This window comes from Saccopteryx leptura, chromosome 10 (genome assembly GCF_036850995.1).
Source record: "Saccopteryx leptura isolate mSacLep1 chromosome 10, mSacLep1_pri_phased_curated, whole genome shotgun sequence".
Classification (NCBI taxonomy): Eukaryota; Metazoa; Chordata; class Mammalia; order Chiroptera; family Emballonuridae; genus Saccopteryx; species Saccopteryx leptura.
In genome coordinates, this window is record NC_089512.1 from 51,770,895 (window position 1) to 51,788,730 (window position 17,836).

At 46.9% G+C, this 17,836-nt stretch overlaps 1 protein-coding gene across 4 annotated transcripts in view; it reads left to right on the plus strand.

Annotated features, from left to right (window-relative positions):
• The window catches only part of SRGAP3 (SLIT-ROBO Rho GTPase activating protein 3), a 259,881-nt gene that overhangs the window by 230,965 nt on the left and 11,080 nt on the right, over positions 1 to 17,836 (plus strand). For all 4 annotated transcript variants that reach the window (XM_066352028.1, XM_066352029.1, XM_066352030.1 and 1 more), the window contains 4 exons: positions 1,441 to 1,546; positions 1,746 to 1,973; positions 5,177 to 5,256; positions 17,559 to 17,739. In XM_066352028.1, the coding sequence (XP_066208125.1) occupies positions 1,441 to 1,546; positions 1,746 to 1,973; positions 5,177 to 5,256; positions 17,559 to 17,739 (595 nt within the window). The remainder of the gene's footprint in view (positions 1 to 1,440; positions 1,547 to 1,745; positions 1,974 to 5,176; positions 5,257 to 17,558; positions 17,740 to 17,836) is intronic.

Here is a 17,836-nt window from a genome sequence, read left to right on the forward strand (position 1 = left end):
GAGATGAGAAGCATCAATCATTAGTTTTTCATTGCGCGATGCAACACCTTAGCTGTTCATTGATTGCCCTCTCATATGTGCCTTGACCACGGGCCTTCCCAGCAGCCGCGCTCAAGCTGGTGAGCTCAGGGTCTCGAACCTGGGTCCTCCGCATCCCAGTCCAACGCTCTATCCACTGCGCCACCGCCTGGTCAGGCGAAAAGTGAGGTTTTAGAAGAAACATGTTGACAATGTGGAGATTGGAGGGAGGGGCTGTGTGAGAAAAATGTGTTTTCTGAAAAAGACACTGACATGGATTTGTGAATCGGCCCGTGTCAGCCCTGCAGATAAGCATCAGAACTCAGCAGCTCACTCTTCTTGGCACCAGCTTTGCCTCTCCACCGGCCAAGCCCACAGAGCACTTTCTCCCCTTATCAAGCCCAGCTTGCTGCTCCCACCCCAGGCCTGACTGATAAAAATACCAGTGTCTGTCTCCCTAAAACTGACCTGAAAACGGGTCAGAGATGAGATCCCAAGCATCTGCGAGGCTCTTTAGACAATGTATAGCTCAAGAGGTGGTTGTGCCAGCCTATGTTGTAGCTAGTGTTTATAAAGAATTTAATGAAACATGGCCTACCTACTTGTATTCATCTGGACTCATAGGTTACAGGTGACAGAAACTCAACTTTTTTTTTTTTTTTTTTTTTTTTTACAGAGACAGAGAGAGAATCAGAGTGAGGGATAGACAGGGACACACAGACGGGAATGGAGAGAAATGAGAAGCATCAATTATTAGTTTTTCGTTGCACACCTTAATTGTTCATTGATTGCTTTCTCATATGTGCCTTGACTGTGGGGCTACAGCAAACCAAGTAACCCCTTGCTCAAGCCAGTGACCTTGGGTCCAAGCTGGTGAGCTTTTGCTCAAACCAGATGAGCCTGCGCTCAAGCTAGCGACCTTGGGGTCTCGAACCTGGGTCCTCCGCATCCCAGTCCGATGCTCTATCCACTGCGCCACCGCCTGGTCAGGCAGAAACTCAACTTTTATTGGCTTATCCATAAAAGGGAATGTATTGACTCAGAAAAGTCTAGGCAGACTTCATGTGGCATCAGCAGGCACCTGTCCCCTCTGTCTCTGTGCTGCCATCACTTTCAGGCAGAGGTTTCTTCCCTGGGCTCCCCCAGTTGCTTCACGCTTCTCTCCAAGTTTCAGGAGGGCGCTTTTCTCTAGGTTTCTCTGGCCCCAAAGATCAACTACTATATGATTGGTTCTGATTAGGCCATATACCCCTCCTTGAACCTGCCCAGTGGCCAGAGAAATAGGGTGCCTTGATTGGCCAGGCCAGGGTCATATTTCATCCCCAGAACTGAGTAGAAGTGTTTCCCCCAAACCACATGGGCTGATCTGGGAGAGGAACTCGTGAGTGCTGGCTACAACCTGAAAGCCCCTTTATGTTACAGAACTGGAGAGCCCAGCTGAGAGGGTGCACCAGGTCCAGCAAATCCTCATCACCCTTCCCCGCGTGGTCATCGTGGTCATGAGATATCTCTTCGCTTTCCTCAACCAGTGAGTTGTCCAGCCAGGGGATCCATCTTTGACTCAGCCCTGACCTCCTTTGGGAGGGGGGTCCTGAGGCTTTTACAGGTCCAGCTGTTCTTAAAACACTGGAATCCTCCCAGATTTGAGTGGAGCCCCCAAGAAAAGGAAACCACAGAGGGAGGCTTTGCCTTTCCCAGGTGACCCGTAGGTGTCTCCTCTGTTGTAGCCTCTCACAGTACAGCGATGAGAACATGATGGATCCCTACAACCTGGCCATCTGCTTTGGGCCTACCCTCATGCACATTCCTGATGGGCAGGACCCTGTGTCCTGCCAGGCACACGTCAATGAAGTCATCAAAACCATCATCATCCATCATGAAGCCATCTTCCCCAGCCCCCGGGAGCTAGAGGGCCCTGTGTATGAAAAATGCATGGCTGGAGGGGAAGAATATTGGTAAGATCCCATTCCTCTTAATATTATTATCATCATCGTTGTTGTTTTTGTTGCTGTTGCTGTTAAACAGGTACAGTACAAAATCCTTTACTTACTACCTTGTAGTAGGCACTCCCAAATGCATTTTCTCATCTGAGCTTCACAGCAGCCTGACATGAGATAGATTGATTTATAAGGGACAGAAATACAACTCACGTTAATTTAAACTAAATGGGAATTTTTTTATTTACTTAAAAAGTCTGGGACCCTGGCTTCAGGTGCAGCTGGCTCCAGGGGTTCAGCGGCTGTCCTCAGGACTCGGCCCCGCAGCCACAGCCTGTGGCTCTGCTTCCTTCCATGCTGGCTTCCTCCTCAGGCAGCCTTTCTTGGTGGTTTCCAGAAGTCACCTGGTAACTCCAAATTTAGAGCCCATTATATCAGCACCCTCAGTGGGAAAAGAGCTTCTCCTTCCCAAATGTTCCAACACAAGTCCAAGAATGCTATTTCCTTGCTGAGGCTTGAGTCTGGTGAACTGACTACCTTGTTTAGCCCATGTTGGCCAGGTAAGTTGTCAGTCTTAGGCAGCAGAAAAGTAGATAACCCCCACCTCAAACTCAAGAACTAAGTGACACTTCCTACTATTGTCCCCTTCCACCCAGGCATTCTCTTTTCCAACAAAGTGAGGTCACTATCTTTGAGAGCGCCACACCAGGTCAACCGTTACTATTTGGGCATGTACACTGGGTCTGGGGAGAAATATGTCAAAACCTTATCAAAATCTTACCCAGGCTAAGACCTTAAATGTGGTAAGACGGGATTTTTTTTTTTGTATTTTTTTTTGTATTTTTCTGAAGTTGGAAACGGGGAGGCAGTCAGACAGACTCCCACATGCACCCGACCGGGATCCACCCGGCATGCCCACCAGGGGGAGACGCTCTGCCCATCTGGGGCATTGCTCTGCCACAATCAGAGCCATTCTAGTGCCTGAGGCAGAGGCCATAGAGCCATCCTCAGCGCACGGGCCAACTTTGCTCCAATGGAGCCTTGGCTGCGGGAGGGGAAGAGAGAGACAGAGAGGAAGGAGAGGGGGAGGGGTGGAGAAGCAGATGGGCGCTTCTCCTGTGTGCCCTGGCCGGGAATCAAACCTGGGACCCCTGCACGCCAGGCCGATGCTCCACCACTCCACCACTGAGCCAACCAGCCAGGGCCGGGATTTTTTTTTTTTAATGTGGAAAAGACAGGAGATTTAGAACATCACCAGACAGAAACCAGTCAAAGGTCCCGCACTCCTTTATTCCCAGTCTGGGACAACACACAGCTATATATATAGACATTACTCACACTGCTTTGAGCCAGGTGCCCACAGGAATTGTCTTTTATTATCAAAGCATACCTGGATTCTCGAATTGCTTTAGTTCTGTGGGCATATTTGGGCAACTGCTTCAAAGAAGAGAGACGTTCCAGCCATTTCCCTGCAACCCTTCCCTGCACAGAAACTCTGGGCCCTGGTATTATCTAATCACAGCTCTCTAATCTCCTGTGAGGCACGAGGGGCAAGTCTGTCCCTGTTCTGTAACAGAAACATTAAACAGCCAGCAAGCTGTCTTTCTGGACAAAGAGAAGCTTTTCAATTTTTTGTAACCACTACCAGTTCTCTGTTCTTGTTGCAATATGTATATAATTAGTGTTCTGGGAAGGACCATAAAGATCTTAGTGTACTTACCAAAGAACAATATGCAATCACCATACTTTTCCTAATCCCATTTGTATCCAATGAGGAAGGAAAATTATTAATTACATGGTAATTTTGGAGACATTTTACAAGCCCAAAAGGGGGATTGGGCTGACAGTCTCATCACAGTGGACAACATTCATTGATTCAACAATGGTTACTGAATATCTGCCCTGGCTCAGGCCCTGGGCTGCGGTGGGGGGACAGGGATGCACCTCGGACGGGATTAACGTCTGTCTGATGCAGGGAGCTTGGGTAGAGGAGAGAATAGGCTGTCCCAGAAGTGGGCCCCCAAGCCCAGGTAGGAAGGCAGGAAAGGCTCTCTGAAGGAAATAAGGACTTGACTGAGATCTACAGAATGAACTGAAGTCAGCCAGGTGAGGAGTGGGCAAAGAATGTTCTAAACTTGAAAAATTCAATAAAAAGAAAATTCATTCTGTGTGTCCGGAGTGTTTCATGTGACGAGGGAATGACAAGGGAGCGTGCTGAGCAGGCCAGCAGGAGACAAGTTATGAGAGGTCTTAAACAAGCCACTGTGCAGCGTCTGGACCTTACCCAGGAGGCAACAGAGAATTTTTCTTAATAAAATCTGTATTCCTTTAAATGGTGTTGCAAATGTCACTTCCTCTGAGAGGCCTTCCTTGACCACCTTATGTCGGTCCCCTCTGCTGTTCTTGTCTCTGCGTATTTGTTCTACATAAAAACATCTCCAGTTAGAGCAGTTTTATTTCCTGGCCCATGAGGGAAGGTCTGTGTTCACCTTAGTCCACCTCAATACAGCCCTCCTACCTGGCACAGTGTCAGGCATATGTTAGGACTCAACCCATGGCTCAGTATAAAAACTGACTGACCAATGATGTGAATGAACCCTACCTCAAGGTTATAATCTCGTGAGGGTAGCAGCTGGTGAAATTATCCCAGTGCATCTGGGACTAAATTTGACCGGCCTGGATTCACTCTGCCCCCCTGCCCATCCTGGCTGCCTGTCTGCCTGCTCCACTGCCTGGACCGATGTGGGCTCTTGCACACGGCATCATTAGGCAGCTCTGAGCACCGGGGCTCCTCGTGGGCCTCACTCCACCTTGCTGGCTGTGTCGCCTTCCGTGGAAGACAAGGAGCCAGGCTAAGTGAATGACTCAGTACTTCAAAAATTCCTTTCTTTGCCGCCCTGTGGTTCTTCTAAGGATAAAAGCCAGGGTTTTACTGCTATCCTCTGGATCTTACTGGAAACCTTGCCATTGACAACCTTGACCAAGAAGGCAGCCCGACAAGTTCCAGGGCTGGGGGCACTTAGGGAAGGTTATGTAGGGCAGCTTCCCAAACGGGGGCTGGAGTGGTTTTCTCTCAGGGAGGTCCAGGGGTGGTCCGTTGGAAAAACACGATCAAGTGGGTCTGGGCCTGATCCGGAGGTGCACCGGCTGGTGCTCGAGGGAGGGTAAGGGCAGCATGAGGGACAAAACGCCACAACGCGTCTCCTCGTGTTTCCCTGTAGTGACAGCCCGCACAGTGAGCCAGGGACCATTGATGAAGTTGACCACGACAATGGCACTGAGCCTCACACCAGTGATGAAGGTGAGTGAGGGGGAGTCTGGGGCCAGGGAACCCACCGGGCCTCTCGTGCTGACTCCTGACTGCTCGGCACTGGGCTGGCCTGCAGAACCCCCTCCAGCTTTGCAAGTCAGCACATCGTCCTCCAGAATAGATGGGGACCCAGAAAAACCTCAGAGGCGTGTGCTCTCCTGTTTACCACCTTCCTACCTGGCTGCCTCGTCCCTTTCTGTGTCCTTGCTGGTCCAAGTGCAAATCCTAAGTGACAAGAGTTTCCTAAGTAGGAAGCATGCTTTGTCCCTCCATGCCTCCCCTACCAGGGACCTGCTCTGTGCCCAGCCTGTGCTGGGACTTGGGGCATGTTGATGAGCTTGACATGGGTCATCGGGGACCTCCAGTCTCATTACCTGACAGGCTGAGAGCAGCTCCCTGTGGTGCACAGCGATAATGCCAGACTACAGCTGTGTCCCCATGAGGCCTAACAGTGATGACCCCAAGGATTGGGGGGAGAGAGGGAGAGGCCAGCCTGGGCTCTGGGGGGCTCAGCGGGCCCTCTGCCCATTCTAGACAAGAAGAGAGTTAGGTTCATCTCCAGGGCACCTGGACTGTGCGGATAAACACTCTGGAAGCTGTGGGCCCAGGGCCAGCATGTCCATTAAGCAGAGTGGGCACAGTGCCCAGAGCCCACTAGACTTTAAAATGTTTTCATTTATTTTAAAGTAAGAATGAAAAAGTGAATATGATCACTGGGTTATTGTCATCTTTATACCAATGCAGTTGTAAAATATAATTTTTAACTTTCCTTTAATGAAGGGCTCCATGCAAGCCAACGTATGGGGTGCCTGCAGAAGCCGTGGTGCAGCCAGTGTCGACTGAACACGGCCCCCTCCTCCTGAGATAGTTTTACTTTTTAAAAATCATTACTTAGCACTTCTCTTATTGATCTTTGTGTTCCTGTGGGGGGACAGTGTCAGGTCCTGTTAGCCACCACGTTTGTCAGGAGAGCTGATTAGGTACTCAGGTGTGGTTTGGGGAGCTGGTGAGAAAAGCAAGACTGACGGGTGGGTTTCCACATTCTAGTAGGACTGTTTCAGTTGCCCCTGACAGCACCTTCAACTCCAACTAAACTTAAGCTTAAGTGAGATTCCGATCATATACCTGGAACTCCCAGGGTAGGTATGGCTGCAGACACAGCTTGGTCCAGGGGTTTAGTTGATCTTGCCAGGGATTTGTCTCCATCTTCCTATTCTGGTTCTCTCTGTGTTGGCTTCATTCTCAAGTAGGGTCTTCCTGTGTGAAATTGTCTCTGACAGTTTCAGATTTTCATCCTCTTTTCATACGAAGTACCAAAGGCAAAGAGCTTCCTGTTCATAATGGTTCCAAGAAAGCCCCTGGGGTGGAGTCTCACTGGACTGTCTCGAGTCACACCCCTGGGCAAGAACCAATCACTGTGGCCTGAGAGGGAACCACTGAGTCAGGCCTGGGTCACAAAAAGGTGCAGAAAAGCAAATCTAGGTATAATAGTGTTGAGCTCTACCAGCATGCTGAGAGGCTGAAGTCATCCGAGCTGAGAAGACGGTCCTGCAGAGCCTTTGTCTGGAGATGTGAGGGCTGCCCCTCCTGCTTGCTTGCAGCAGCTTGCTTTCCTCTTTTCTGCTTTTCCTCTTTCTCTACCACCTGCAGTTCCCACTCTCCTTGTACCACTTTTAACACCCCCTTCTTGTTCTCACCATGTGTCACTTGTTTTATTCTCTCTTTGTGCATGAGTGTATGTGTATGTATGTGTGTGCATGTGTGTGTCTTTCTCTTGCTCCAGATCTTGCTCTCAGTCTCTCTTCTGTCACTATCTCTCTTGTTCTATCCAATGAGATAAATTAATATTTCAGAATTGAGGTGTGTCGGGCCTGCTGCTGGTGGAGGCAGCTGTGGCCACAGGAATGCAGGTCAGGTGCCTCTGAGAACCCTGCAGCCCTCTTTCCCTGGGGCTGAGGGTGCTGTCAGTCATCCCACACCTGTGGAGTTGGCCCAAGCTCCTCTGCCCAGGGTGGAATGCGACTGTGGGTGCCAGGACTGAGCAGGACGAGGACCAGAGAGGATGTCTTGCTGTGTGAGGAAAGAAGCAGGCACGGAGGCTTCACCCACCCTCCCACCCAGAAAAGGCTGCCTCGCCCACTCAGAGCAGAGACATACAATGTCCCTAAAATGGGATCAGTCATTACTGTGTGTCTACTTCCCCAGAAGACCCTGCTCCTGCAGATCTTTGTCAAGCTGCTGGTTTCTGAGAATGAGAAAGGGCCTGCAAGAGCCAGGGTCCCACTCCCTGAAGCTCTCACTGTATCCACTGGGTTGCTGAGGGATGCTGACTCAGGAACATTCTTTGGAGAAAAATAAAATGCATTTTCTAACTGTTTACATTCATGCCGACCCAGACAAAGCAGTGACAGAAACATGGAGCTTCAGGAATAGTCAAGGGACACCAGACTCTGAGAAAGGAGAACTAGAGGGGAAAGATAGGGAGAGAACTTTATGGTCATGTGATCTTTGACAAGCCGTGTAACCTCTGGCCTCAGTTTCCTTGTCTGTAAAATGGGAATGACATTACCAGGAGAATTGTGTCCTAAAATGAGGTGATGTAGATGAAGGAGCTTGGCATAGTGCCTGGAACAGGTGGACAGGGACGACTGACTGTAAATTCTGTATAAATCCTCCCAATCCTGATAGAGAAACTGATCCAGGGAATTGTACTGACCCCACTGGTCATTGGCAGCCTGAACTCCTTGATTTATTCACCTATTTTCCTCTAAGACACTTCATCTGGGGATCATCAGACCTTGGTTTCTGTAGAGAACACCCAGCAGACTTCAAAGGTCAAATCAGCCATAAAACCACCACTCCATGTCCTTGTAATAGACAAGTCACCCAGTGAGTGATCAAGTTAGAGGAACAAGTTAGTTGCTTGGCCTTCTACTGCTTTTCCTGTCTCCACAGATTCTGTACCCAACTGATGCCTGCTGCCCTGTCTCCTAGCTTGTCATCAGTTTAAGTGAAAAATCCATTGGGCTTGCTGTTTTGGTTTCTAATATTTATGAAGAAACGATGCTTAAGCTAAGAACACTTGATTGTCAGAACTAAACCTAAGGAAAACATTAAGGCAGTCTGTCAAAGAGCAACTTCATTAACTGGATGCTAAATGAAGAGCAAGACTGACAGATAAGGAAACCACTAAAATCAGTCACAGAAATTTGTCCATATAGGGCAATATGTTGGTTTTCAATAAAATTGCATCTTCAGCCTGGCCGGTTGGCTCAGTGGTAGAGCATCGGCCTGGCGTGCAGGAGTCCCAGGTTCGATTCCCGGCCAGGGCACACAGGAGAGGCGCCCATTTGCCTCTCCACTCCTCCGCCTCTCCTTCCTCTCTGTCTCTCTCTTCCCCTCCCACAAAGAGGCTCCATTGGAGCAAAGATGGCCCGGGCGCTGGGGATGGCTCTGTGGCCTCTGCCTCAGGCGCTAGAATGGCTCTGGATGCAACAGAGCGACGCCCCAGAGGGGCAAAGCATCGCCCCCTGGTGGGCATGCCCGGTGGATCCCGGTCGGGCGCATGCGGGAGTCTGTCTGACTGCCTCCCGTTTCCAGCTTTGGAAAAATGAAAAAAAAAATTGCATCTTCATTCTCTTACTAACGTATTCTCCAAATTGCCTTTGACTCCTTGCCCATCATCTACATTTAGAGAGCCACAAAGCCATTCATTCTTTAGGAGGTTCATGATGGGCAAAATTTTGTTTCTGTTGAAACATGTACCTCTGAGAAGAGGTCCACAGTTTTGTTTTTGTCGTGTGTGTGTGTGTGTGTGTGTGTGTGTGTGTGTGTGACAGAGACAGAGAGAGGGACAGATAGGGACAGACAGGATGGCACTCTAACCAACTGAGCTAACTAACAAGGGCCTCTATTTTCTTATTTTTAGTTTTGGCCTTTTCTTTTTCTTTCTTTTTTGATAGAGACAGAGAGAGAGTCAGAGAGAGGGACAGATAGGTTCAGACAGACAGGAAGGGAGAAAGATAAGAAGCATCAATTCTTTGTTACCACACCTTAGTTGTTCATTGACTGCTTTCTCATATGTGCCTTGACTGGGAGGCTACAGCAGACCGAGAGACCCCTTGCTCAAACCAGTGACCTTGGGTCCAAGCTGGTGAGCCTTGCTCAAACCAGATGAGCCCGTGCTCAAGCTGGCAACCTCAGGGTTTCAAACCTGGGCCCTCCGCGTCCGTCTAATGCTCTATCCACTGTGCCACTGCCTGGTCAGGCGAGGTCCATAGTTTTCATAAGACTGTTCTAGGCATCTACTCCAAATCAGGGTAAGATTTTTATTTGTTTGTAGTTCCAGATTTTCTTTAATATAAATTTTCAGACACATAGAAAAGTTGAAGAATTTTATACAGTGAACAACCATACATCTACCACCTAGTTTCTACAATTGTTGACATTTGGTCTTATTTACTTTATCATATATTTATCTACCCATCTATCAATCCAGCTTATTTTTAAACACATTTAAAAGTACATTGAGCCTAACCAGGCAGTGGCGCAGTGGATAGAGCATTAGACTGGGATGCAGAGGACCCAGGTTCGAGACCCTGAGGTCACCAGCTTGAGCGTGGGCTCATCTGGTTTGAGCAGAAAGCTCACCAGCTTGGACCCAAGATCGCTGGCTTGAGCAAGGGGTTACTCAGTCTGCTGAAGGCATATATGAGAAAGCAATCAATGAACAACTAAGGTGTCGCAACAAAAAACTAATGATTGATGCTTCTCATCTCTCTCCGTTCCTGTCTGTCTGTCCCTATCTGACTCTCTTTCTCTCTCTGTCCCTGTAAAAAAAAAAAAAGGTACATTGAAATCATTAGTGCCTGTCTCCCCCAAACACTTCAGCATATAAATCAGTAACTAGGGGGTCAATATTGTTTATGGTGTTTTTTTAAGTAAAATAACATATATGGGAAATGTACAAATCCTAAGTATATCATTCCATGAGCTTTTTAAAAAAGAGTTTATTGATTTTTAGAGAAAGAGAGAGAGAGAGGAACGTCAATCCTTTCCTGTAATTGCCCTGACTGGGAATTGAATCGGCAACCTCTTTTCTTTGGGATGATGCTCTAACCAACCAACCTATTGACTGGGGCTCCATGAGTTTTTTTAAATGCAAAATATTAGTATAACTCAGACCCTTATCAAGACATGGAACATTTCTAATACCCTAGAAAGTTTCTTCATGCCTCTTCCCAATCAGTCCCTGCCCCAAAAGCCCAAGAAGCAACCACCGGTGTGATTTTTTTTTAAGCATAGTTTGCCTGTTCTAGAACTTTATATAAATGGAGTTTATAGAATAGGATTTTTTGGCTCTGTCTTCTTTTGCTTGGCATAATGTTTACACACTGATGAATGTTGTATGTATTAGGTAAGGTTTTGATAGAATTAAAACAGTAATGCAGTCAATTTATACATGAACACCCAATTCTGCTTGAATCATGGCCACTCTGCCCCGTTAAGAAATAAAGACCAATAAGAAATGAGACCAGTGGCCACTTTCTTACTACCATGGCTATTATGCCTAACCCCTAGCACAGAGGTGGCCTGCAGCACGTGGCTTAGGCCTGATACATGAGGAAGACTGTCTCTTCTTATTATTTTAACCATTTTATTGTGATATAATTTACATACCACACAATTCACCCATTCAAAATGTCCAATTCAGTGTTTTTAAATATATTCACAAATATGTACAACCGTCACCACAATTTTGAACTTTTAAAAAAAATTTTTTATGTGCCTTGACCGCGGGCCTTCAGCAGACCGAGTAACCCCTTGCTCGAGCCAGGGACATTGGGCTCAAGCTAGTGAGCTTTTGCTCAAACCAGAGGAGCCCTCGCTCAAGCTGGCGACCTCGGGGTCTCGAACCTGGGTCTTATGCATCCCAGTCCGATGCTCTATCCACTACGCCACCGCCTGGTCAGGCAATTTTGAACATTTTAATCACCATAAAAAGAAACTCCATGCCCTTTGCTATCATCCCTTACCCTTCTGTTTCCCACTCCCACGGTTCCCCCAGCCCTAAACAATCACAAACCCACTTTCTGTCTCTCTGGATTCGTCAAATCTGAATATCTCACATAAATGGAATCGTGCAATATGTGACCATGGTGTCTGGCTTCTTTCACTTAGGGATGTTTGCAAGGTTCACCCCTGTTGTCATGTATATCGAGAATTTGTTTCTTTTTTTTTTAACAGAGACAGAGAGAGAGGGATAGATAGGGACAGACAGACAGGAACAGAGAGAGATGAGAAGCATCAATCATCAGTTTTTCGTGGCAACACCTTAGTTGTTCATTGATTGCTTTCTCATTTGTGTCTTGACCGTGGGCCTTCAGCAGACCAAGGAACCCCTTGCTTGAGCCAGCGACCTTGGGTCCAAGCTGGTGAGCTTTGCTCAAACCAGATGAGCCCACGCTCAAGTTGGTGACCTCAGGGTCTTGAACCTGGGTCCTTCCGCATCCCAGTCCGACGCTCTATCCACTGCACCACCGCCTGTTCAGGCAATTTGTTTCTTTTTAAGGCTGAATAATATCCCATTGTATGGATAAACCACCTTTTATTTATCCATTTGTCAGATGATGAACATTTGGGTTGTTCCCACTTTTTGGTGATTATGATAATGCTGCTATAAACATTTGTGTACAGTTTTTGTACAGACAGGTTTTTGTTTCTCTTGAGTATACCTGTGAGTGGAATTGCTGGGTCATATAGTAGCTCTATGTTTAATCATTTAGGGAACTGCCACACTGCTTTCCAAACCCTATGGACAGGCCCCAGGTTACTTCATCCCTTTAGTTGCAAGGAAGATGAGAGAAGAGAAGGCACATTAAATTAACATGGTGACAGTGGCCTCTCTCTTCCGGTGAGTGAATGAAATCAGGATTCTCTCTTCAGAGGCAGTGTAGGGGTGGGGGTGGCTAGGTGGGGCAGTGAGGTGGTATTGAGAGGAATGGCGCCATCTCCTGTCCTATACAGGCAGAGTTCCTGACCTAAAACTGTTCTCTGATGTGGCATCATTAGAGAAGGGCGTTGGAGTTTCCCATCAGGTGGTGGGGAGAGAAGGATGATGAGAACGAGACTTGTAAAATGCTTGGCCTTCGCATTCTGAAATGAAAGGAAAGTTCCAAGGTGTCTTCATCTCCATGTCAAGCTCCTGGGTTTTGGAAACAGCCACTGAGTTGCTGCTGCCTCTAACCTCTCCCTTCCAGTCCTTTCCCAACCCTGCAACTGCTGCATTCCTGGGTGACTTTTCTGAAGTGTGACCCCAGCCAGGCCCTGCCTGTAACAGTCCTCAGCCTCTCCTTAAGCTCAAGGGCTGGCCTCCCATTGCTTCGCTCACTGGCATGACCGCCCTAACAGTTAGCAGGAGGTGAGTGAATATCAAACATACAACGTGGTATAGACATATATTCATATTTATATTGCATAGATATAAAGATCCTGGGCAGCGGTTAACTTGGCATGTTTGAAAAGCACCAAGAAGGCAGTCCTGCCTGGGTAGCTCAGTTGGTTAGAGCGTTGTCCCTATATGCCAAGGTTGCAGGTTCAATTCCTCTCTCTTTCTGTCTCTCTCTCTGTCTTTTCTCCCCCCTCACCTTTTCCTCGCTTTCCATCTCTCTTCCTTCCCTCTTCCCCTTCTTCTCTCTCTAAAATCAATAAATACAGAAAATTAAAAAACACCAGGAAGTTTTATTAATGATACCTAGAGAGGCTTAGTTATCAGCTCATCACTCTCTACTGGTTTGACTCACGCCTCGTGTGACACATCATTTCTACTCAGCCTCAGTTTCCTTATCTGTAAAATGAGGATAATGCTGCCAATGTTGTTGTGAGGATTAAATGTGATAATATAAGGAGAACACTCAGTACATAATAAAAGTTTAATTTGTTCTATACAAGTCACCAGTGTGCATTGACTGCCCATTCATTCCAGGGATTGTTCTAGAAGGGGGGAAATAGCAGGAAATAAAATAAAACCCCTGTCCTAATGGAGCTCACATTGTAATTGGAAAGATCAATAGTAAACAAGTTAGAAAACCCCATGTGCATGTGCATGTGTGCACGCACATACAGAAGTTCAGGTTGTGAGAAGAGCTGTGAAGAAGATTAAAGCAAGAGGTTTTGGAGTGATTTGACAGTTTTTGCTTTTGCAGTTATGGGTAGTCAGGAAAGGCCTTCCTGAGAAAATAATGTTTGAGAACAGGCCTGACTGAAATTAGGGAGTAACAGACAGTTGTCAATAAATATTTGTTGAATGTGAATATATTCAAAGATCCAGGAGAAAAAAATCCCAAGAAGAGGCAGTAAGTACAAAGGCCCTGTGGCAGGGAAAAGTGTAGCCTGTTTTAAAAGCACTGAGAAGGCTCTGTGAATGTGTTTGCTGTTGTGATTAGGGTTAATGTGTACTGATATCTACAACTTATTTTAAAAATTCATTAAGAAAATAAGATGGATAGATAGTTGTGTGATAAAACTAATTAACAGTAGAATTTGGGTGAGTATATGCATGTTCACTGAAAAATTCTTTCAGCTTTACTTTGTGTTTGAAAAATGTTGTGATATAGTGTTGGAGGAGAAACATCAGGAAGGCTTGTGAGGCCGGGGCAGACTGAGAGGAAGGGACAAGGCTGCAGAGGTCTCTGGGGCCCAGAGCATGGCAGTCCTCAGGAACCATGTGAAGACATTTGGTTTTGTTCCAAGCACAGTGGGAAGCCTTCCGAGGAGTTTGGACAAGAGAGTTTCATGATCTGATTTATGACTTTCAAAGATCCCTCTGATTGCTGTGGGGAGCAGTGGCTCCCCAGGTAAGAATGAAGGTGAGAAGGCCTGGTAGAGGGACAACAGTGGCAGCGGAGGTGGTGAGACTGGTCAAACTTGGGGACAGCTTGCAGGGGTTGTGCCAGATTAGATGTGGGACATTCAAGAGCAACTGCAAGGCTTTGGCCTGAGTGAGTGAGCAAGGTGGTTCTATGTCCTAATAGGGATGGTGAGGGAATGAAGTCAGTTTGGGGAGGGGTGTGTGGGAGAGTGGTAGGGGGGAGAATCGCATATTCTAATTTAGGTATGACAAACCCAAATAATAGATTTCTTAATAACTGATAGCTATTATTACTCTTCCTACCACACACACTTACATAATGACATCTGCAAACACATGCATTCACTCTCAGCTGTGGCTCAGCTCTGCTTCTTTCATTTTTTTTCTTTTCTCTCTCTTACATTTTCCATTCCTCCTCTGCCTCCTCATCCCCACCTCCCAGCACCAGACTGCCCCCAGTGACTGCTGGAAGCTCTGGGCATAGAAAGACAGGAACTGGAAACCCAAGGCAGTCCCTCCATGCTCCTCCAAGCAGGAGCCAACCTTGGAGGAGCAAACCTGCTTCTTTCTCAGTTGAATCTTTCTTGGGTCAGCTTCTTTCTCAGTTGAATCAGCTCACAGAAGCCCCTGGGGTGAAGCTCCTGGTCTTGCAAACCCTCTGGTCTCTTTGTTCTCTGCAGCTAAGCAGGCAGTGCTAGCACATGGCTGGGTGGCAGGGGCAGAGATGGGGCAGAGAAAGGACGGAGATCTCCCCACTTTCCAGAGGTGACTCTGAGTCAAGATCTAAGTTATTTGACCCATTTAGCTATGCTGTCATTTTGCATCAACTGTGTTAGGAGAACATTTAAAGACATTTGTCAGGGAGGCAGCTGGGAAAAGCTGACTTAACTATCTGAGGCCCATTTTCTGCAGAAGGCTGTCCCAGGCACCGAGGATGTGTACATCCAAAGACAGCTGCATTTCATGGGGGCGCTGACACAGCCATCCTGAGCCAGCACTTACAGAGAGAGCCCTAGTACATGTGTATGATGGGGATTAGTGGGGGAGATGGACAAAGGGGCTTGCTCACTCTGCTCTTTGACTTCCATACTGCCCTGGCCCTTAAAAGTGCATCAGCTCTGGTAACAACTAACTCTCATGTGAATTAACTATATGCCTGCACTGTTGTAAGCACTTTATGTACTGTAGCTCATTTAATCCTCATAACAACCCTATAAGGCATAGGTACTATTACTTTTCATTCCCATTCTACAGGTGAGGAAACTGAGGCTTAGAAAGGAGAACTAAGTTGCCAAAGGTCACACAGCTAAAAACCGGCAAAATCAGGTGTTCTGGCCTTATATCCATGATGGACAGGTAGACGGCTGGACAGACAGATACAGATACTTCACCAGGAACGGAGCAGATAGGGAGTCCCATGGACGCTCAGCATAAAGAAAGTATCTGCAGGTTAGTGAGAGCAGGGGTCACTTTTATTACTCTTTTATTCTATTAGAATTTAATATATCTACACATATTATTTGTATAATTGTTTTTTGTATTTTTGTGTGTGAGAGAGACAGAGAGGGACAGATAGGGACAGACAGACAGGAAGGAAGAGAGATGAAAAGCATCAATTCTTTTTTTTTGAGAAGCATCAATTCTTTATTGCAGCTCCATAGTTGTTCACTGATTGCTTTCTCATATGTGCCTTGATTGGGGGGGGGGGGCTACACTGGCTTGAACCCCTTGCTCAAGCCAGTGACCTTGGGCCTCAAGCCATCAACCTTTGGGCTCAAACCAGCGACCATGGGGTCATATCTATGATCCCACACTCAAACCAGCAACCTTGCACTCAAGCTGGTAAGTCCATGCTCAAGCCGAATGAGCCTGCACTCAAGCTAGCGACCTTGGGGTTTCAAACCTGGGTCCTCTGTGTCCCAGTCCAACTCTCTATCCACTGCACCATTGCCTGGTCAGGATATTTGTATAATGTTAAACATCTTTGTGCTTGCTTTAAAATACATTAATACTTATATATATTTTTCTATCAAGTATGGGCACCTCTTAGGGTATAACCTATAACAGGTTAAATCAATCATGGGCATACCTTTTCTGCTCCCCATGTAGTCTCCTCCCCAAGAGTCACTGGCTGTGCGGTTGTAGGCCAGCCACTTGAACTCTCTGCAGTTTATATTTCTTGTCTGGCCTACCCCATAGGTTAACGCCATTAGTAATTTTAATCATAATCATGAGAACAATTATCAACTGAATACCTAATATATGTCTGTACTGTGCTACTTATCATGCATTATCTTTGAATCCTCCTAACAACCCTTCCAGATAAGGCCGCTGAGGTGTACAGAGGTTATGTAACCTGCCTACGGTCCAGACAAGAAGTGACAAAGCTGGTCAGTAGGAGTGCCACAGGGCAAGAGCCATATCCTTGTTGTCGAACCCAGTCAGGGTCTGTCACTGACCAGAGAAGAGTAAATGTTTGATGGGTAAATGTGTGTTTGCAAAGAGGAATGCTTGAGGTATGGCCCCAGTAAGAACTGTCCCCCACAACATGAAGTCTGTGGATGGGTGTGTTAGTCAGCTCTGCTGTCCTAACAGAATATCCCAGACTGGGGGGCTTAAACAATAAAAATTTATTTCCTCACACTTTTGGAGTCTGTAGAATTTCAAGAGCTCTCTTTTCGTGGCTTGTAGACAGCTGCCTTCTCTCTGCTTCCTCACATGGCCCTTCCTCTGTGCACATGTAGGGAGAGACAGAGATCTCTGGCACCCTCTCCTCTTCATGGAGGGATACCAGTTCTGTGGGGTTAGGGCCCCACCCTTCTGATCTCATTTAACTTCAGTTATTTCCTGAAGGCCCTATCCCCAGAGCCCTTCACATTGAGGGTTAGGGCTTCAACACATGGATTTTGGGGGACACAGTTCAGTCCATAATGGTGAGCTTTGAGGAACCTTAAAGAGTTCTAGGAACCCGTAAAAATGTGTACAACAGTTTACATAGTTGGGAGTCCACATATACTATCTGTTTAACTTCTCAAAAGGTAAGAACCACTAAAAGTGTTATAAGTGGACAAAGGGAAACAGTTCATGGAAAAATGGAAACAATTTGTATTAAGGGGTAGAAGGAAAGAAAATTTCTTATAACTTTGTTTTAATAAGTATTTTTAAAATGGTGTACAAAAAGGGCAGTGGAAAATAAGGGTAGAGTATGTCAGCCCCCATTTTTAGTTTTGGGAACTTAGATGCCTGAGGTCACAGTGTGAGAGAGCAGATCTAAGCCTAGAAGCCTGGTGTCCTGACCCCAGCCCACACTGTTTTTACCAGGCTTGTAGTCTGTGCTGCCCCATAGAAGCCAGGTCCGGCTGAGCCAGGCTCTTGGGCTGCCCTTCTGCTGACCTTATGAATGCTCTTCTTACTTTCCTTCCAGAAGTGGAACAGATCGAAGCCATCGCCAAGTTTGACTATGTGGGGCGGTCCCCACGTGAGCTGTCCTTCAAGAAGGGGGCCTCGCTGCTGTTGTACCACCGTGCCTCAGAGGACTGGTGGGAGGGTCGTCACAACGGCGTGGATGGACTCATCCCACATCAATACATAGTCGTACAGGACATGTGAGTGGGAGCTGGACTCTCCTATGAAGAATACCATAATCAATTAGTGATGTCTAGAATGACAGGAAGGGAAGTGCTGGGTTGTATGCCAGGGATC